The sequence below is a fragment of the Notothenia coriiceps genome, unplaced genomic scaffold (assembly GCF_000735185.1).
Source record: "Notothenia coriiceps isolate Sejong01 unplaced genomic scaffold, NC01 NC01_scaffold00030552, whole genome shotgun sequence".
NCBI lineage: Eukaryota > Metazoa > Chordata > Actinopteri > Perciformes > Nototheniidae > Notothenia > Notothenia coriiceps.
Window position 1 is genome coordinate 1 of NW_011363253.1, and position 5,334 is coordinate 5,334.

The 5,334-nt window shown below is 47.1% G+C and overlaps 1 protein-coding gene across 1 annotated transcript; it reads left to right on the forward strand.

Moving 5' to 3' along the window:
* Positions 1-1,519: 1,519 nt before the first annotated feature.
* fbxo34 (F-box protein 34) lies at positions 1,520-4,898 on the forward strand. The gene has a single exon (XM_010787526.1). The coding sequence runs from the start codon at positions 1,552-1,554 to the stop codon at positions 3,454-3,456; it is 1,905 nt and encodes a 634-aa protein (XP_010785828.1). The 5' UTR covers positions 1,520-1,551; the 3' UTR covers positions 3,457-4,898.
* The last annotated feature ends 436 nt before the right edge of the window (positions 4,899-5,334 follow it).

Consider the following 5,334-nt stretch of genomic DNA (forward strand, 5'->3'; position numbering starts at 1 on the left):
AGAGAGAGAGAGTGTGTGTGTGTGTGTCTGTGTGTGTCTGTGTGTGAGAGAGAGAGGGTGTGTGTGTGTGTGTGTGTGTGTGTGTGTGTGTGTGTGTGTGTGTGTGTGTGTGTGTGTGTGTGTGTAATCCTCTAGTTAAAATAAGTGTGTTCCTGCACATGTCTGTACATGTGGTTGGGAGAGAACACAGAAAACATTCAGAGTAAAGGCGAGGAAAGGAAGTGTCCGAAACAGAGGCTGTGATTCGCTGAGACACCTGTCAATCAAAGCTCACAAACATAACAGGTGAAATGATCTTTTACTTTAGGTTCATTTTAGATCTTTTTCCAGAGTTGTCAATAGTTCTCTGTCTCTGAGCATGGCGCTGATGAAGGCTGTGACGTGTGGTTTAAAGCTTAGGAAAACACCTGTAAGTGAATATTTAATTATGCAGATGCAGTAGAACGTTTCCTACAAAAACTCTGTTTAAGAAAGTCTGTTTCACACAGCGCCCCCTGGAGGATAGTCGTGAATGAATGACTCACCTCTCCTACACAGGAGCCAGACTCAGACTTTGTCTTTTGCATTTCTATTTAGTGTTTTTCTGTTTCTTTGTAGTCATTTTGAGTGTCTTTGTGGTATTTCGGTTTTACTTCTGGGATCGTTTTGAATCTTTTGTGGTCTCTTTTCAGTCATTTTGTGTCTTGTTATGCTCAAGATTCCCTTTTTGGTTTCATTTGGAGTCTCTTGGTACTTGTTGTGTTTCTTTTGTAGTAATTTCAAGTGGTTGTTGTGTTTATCTTAGTAGTCATTTTTGTCTTTTATTTGTTATTTTGAGTGGTTTTGTTGTTTGTGTCCTTCTTTTTTTTCATTTCTTGCCTCTTTGTAGTCATTTGGCGTTTTGCATCTGTTTGTAGTTCTCTTGGTCTCTTTTTATTCACGTTGTGTCTCTGTTCTTACGTGTTTTAGTTGCCTGTGTGATCTTTTTCACAAAGCTACAAGTCTCTCTGAGTGACATGTTGTCGGTGAGGGCCCCTGACACTGAGCCCCGAAGCCTCGTTCAGCAATCCTCCCAGGAGTTTAGTGTTAGCTCCTGCTCCCACCAAAGAAGAACACTTCTCTCTGCTTCATTCAAAAACACCTCAGAGTGTAACGGCATGTCGCAGCGCAGACACTCAGTTAGTATCTATCTGAAGAACCTGAGCTTATAAGGCATCCTCTCTCGATAATGAAGGAGAGAGACGGAGGGATAAGTGTGATGACATGATTTGAAGAGGTGTTTGTTTTCAGCCGCAGAGAGAAATGTGTCCTTGAAAGGCCCGAGCTGAGCTTTGTTTATTCTTCTTCTGTTTGTCAGGAGACACTTCACTGATTATTGGAATAACTTTTAAATACCTTCAACTTGTTTGGATTTATTAAAGTGCCCAATGTGGTTGATTTGTAATGTCCAGTTTGTTCACTTCATGTTTTGTTCGATTTAGGTGTTGACAATAAAGTCTTGTTTGAATGTCTTTTATTGTTATTTTATCTAAACATCTGATGCCCTCTCCCTGCTTGTCTTTCAGGACCATCATGCACCTGAAGTCGTATCCGAAGCTCATGCGCTCAGAGTTGCGCTTGGATGCGTCCGGGGTTCAGACATCGCAGCGGAGCAGCCTGTTTGTGAACCAGCAGGGGGCGCTGATGAGGACCTGCAGTCGCAACAATGCCAACAACATCAGCCGCCTCCCGTTCAGCGTCATCTCCACCAACACCATGCGCTGCAGCAACGCCATCATCAACAACAACAACATCAGCAGCAGCAGCGTGGCGGGATGCGAGAACAACGGGATCAGATTCTACCAAACCACCACGGAGGAAACAGACGCCCCGCTGGACATCTGGACCGTCATCAAGCCTGGACACGTCCGGGAAAAGATCGCCATCTTCGCTTCAGACGAAGAGCAAACGGACGGCGCTGAAGGCAGTGAACGCACCTCAACCGGCGGCACAGAAAACCAGGAGCGGACGCCGGAAGTCTGCACGAACACAGCGGTGATGTCGGGAATGTTGCGAGGGGTGAAGGCGAAGGGGAGCTGGGAGGAGAACTGTAACGCTAAGAGGCGCCGCAGGTCGGGGAACAACCAGAACCTCCAGCAGGACGCAAAGCCCGGAGACCAGGAGACACAGCAACACGTCCTCAGTCCATCTCCACTGAGAGCGGTGTCAACGCTGCATTCAGGCGGCGGGCCGTGTGCAAACGAGGCGCCGCCGGAGGACGAGGAACAGAAGGTGTCGGTCGTGGAAATGGTGGCGTTCCTGGAGCAGTTAGCCAGCGAGCAGCAGCCCGACTCCAAACCTCTGCTGACCCTCCAGAGGAGCTCCGCCTCCATCACGCTGTCCAGAGCTCTGCCTCCCGAGGGGTCAGAGGTCAGGGGGGAGGAGCCAGAGAGCGTCAGGGTGTCGGACATGGTGGCCAAGCTGGAGTCAGAGTGTCTGAAGAGAAGGACGGAGGGCGATCTGTCGAGGAGCAACAGCCTGAGGAGGGCGGTGGGAAGAGTGCTGCTCGCTGCCTCAGATCAGAGCCCCGCCTCAGATCAGAGCACCTGCCCGTCATCTCCATCAGCGATGACATCATCATCATCATCACTGCTGGGAGCTCAGAGTGATGACAGCGAGCCAATCAGCTGCCCAGAAACACCAGCAGCTCCGCCCCCCTCAGGTGAGGTGGAGGTGGTAGAAGAAACACTGACCCCTGTCACTGTCACTCAGACAGAAGCCCTTCCCCTCTCACTCACCGAGGGGGCGGAGCCTCAGCCCGGTTTGTTGTTTTTGTCCCGCCCCCCTCTTTCCTCAGTGCCCCGGACCCCTCGCCGCCACAGAATGTCTTTTGACCTGGAGCTCAGCCCCCCTCCTGCTCCCTGTGACTCTGGCAGCCAATCAGAGAAGAGGAGGAGGAGGAGGAAGGCAGACAGGCATCAGGGGGAGGAGCCTGTTGCCGTGGTTCCTCTGGTGCGGCGCCCCTCTGCGTCGCAGGACTTCCTGTTGATGCGTCAGCGGCTGCAGCAGCTGTTGGAGCCGCAGCCCTTTCTGGCCGTTCTGCCGCACCACATCCTGCTGAAGATCTTCAGTCTGCTGCCCACGCAGAGCCTCACCGCGCTCAAGTGCTCCTGCAACTACTTCAGATTCATCATCGAGGACTACGGCGTCCGGCCCGCCGACTCGCTCTGGGTTTCGGACCCTCGTTACCGTGACGACCCCTGCAAGCAGTGCAAGAGACGGTACGTGCGCGGCGATGTGTCGTTGTGCCGCTGGCATCACAAGCCGTACTGCCAGGCGCTGCCGTACGGGCCCGGGTACTGGATGTGTTGCCATGGCGCCCGCAGGGACATGCTGGGCTGCAACGTGGGTCTCCATGACAACCGCTGGGTCCCGGCGTTCCACAGCATCAACGTGCCGATCTACAGGAGCCGCCGTCACCACGACGACAGAGACTGAGTGTGTGTGTGTGTGTGTGTGTTGGTGTGTGTGTGTGAGAAATAGGTCACTGATGCTGACATGAACTCCAGCTCCCATGATGCAACAGCAGCTCAGACTTCTCCTTCAAAAAAATATCCCTTTGGACACATCTGTGTGCAACAATTGAAGTGTTTAAAATAAATAAATAAATAAATAAGAACTATTTTAAAAGGTAAGCAAACTTTAACCTTCATGAGTTTGGAGGTCACGTCGACCTGAGTTGCTTCATGCGGTCAGAGCGGCGCCCCCTGCTGCTCCTCCGCCTCCTCACAGCATCCATTAAGGCTAGTTGGCTAATTAAAAGGAGCTCGTTAGTGAGGAGGGGTCTCGTTCAGGACTTCTTCTCCTTCACTGCTGCTGAGATTAAAACCTGAAGATCAGCTGATACTTAGTGCAAGTTCAACTAAAACTCGTTTCTGATTAATACTAAAATCCTGTCAATAAGACTCTCCAACCGTATCATCATGAGTTCATATCAATATCATATCACTTAGGGTTAATATCAAATCATCATTAAGTCCTGTTCTGAGGTGGTGATGTCCAGATGAACCCATACATGCAAACTGCTGCTGTAGTTCATTATTTTTGATTTAATATGGATTGCTATGTTTCGTTTCATCTAAAAAAGTCAGATTAAATATCCATCCTCAATTTACCAAAGTGTAAGTGATGTCAGAATATGTCTTGTTTTGTCAGGTTTAAAAACCCAAAGATACTCAGTTTAATATGATATCAATCAAAAAAGCAATGAAATCAGTTTTTTTATTTTTTACGTTTACGCGATTATCAAAACAGTTTTTCCATTGAAAGGATTCTTCTCAGTTTGAAATCATTATTCATTTCACATCTTTGGACAAAGCAAGACATTTGAAGACGTCATTTTTAAATTAAAGTGATTTTGAGGAGTATTTTCGGACATTATTTAACGTGTAAATGAGTAAAAAACATAAAAACGCATTCATCATCTGTGAGGGGGCGGAGCTTCATCGGGCGCCACGTTTGGAGCGAAGAGGAATCCACAGTTTTATCTACACCTTGCTTGTGTTTACATTTTGTACATAAATCCTAGAGTTTATTACGTCTCTTCATGAACGCCAATCAGCGGCTGAGGGATAATCATCTTTAACAGGACGGACGTTGTTGTTGTTGTTCTTATTATTATTTTGTCGAAGGGAAAAGAGGAAACGTGGCCTTGAGTCTCGGAGACGCTGCAATACTAGAGACTGTAGAGATTATATATATATATAAATGTGTATATATACAAAAAAGAATATCGGGGGAGAAAGAAAACAAACAGCCTTTGACCTTCAGAGATTTTTGTTTTTTTTAAGATATGTTGGTTTTCTGTCTGCTGGCTGTTTTTGTTAAAGATGTTTTGCTTTAATAAAGTGCTTTCTCATTGGTCTTTGTTCGGGTTCAAATCTTGACTCGTGTTTTTATTTCAGCGCACCCCCCCATTAGGAGAATATTCTAAGTCTTCCTTGTGTTCAGGTTTTAAAGGTCACCTATCATGCTATTTGTAGGCAATAGCATAGGTCTCAGATATATACAAATATATAAAAAACATGTCTATGAAGTGTTTTGCTCAAAATACCAAACAGATCACCCATTCTAGCCATGCCTCATATCCCTCTGTTTCACTTCCTGTTTCAAAAGTGCTGATTTGGGTATAAAGCTTTAAAAAATAAAAAGAGGAGGGGTCTGAGCTCATGCGGGACCCGGCAGCTACTGTCTAAACTAAATACTGCCGTGATGAAACGCCATATCATGGATTATCAAGGATTCTCTCTGAAACAGTATGGAGCTCAAAGGCTTTCTCTCTTGCCGGTTATACCACAAGGTGAGTTCCTTTTTACT

What these genes read in the sequence shown, in the direction of transcription:
- fbxo34 (XM_010787526.1), top strand. Translation starts at nt 1,552, where the DNA reads ATGCACCTGAAGTCGTATCCGAAGCTCATGCGCTCAGAGTTGCGCTTG.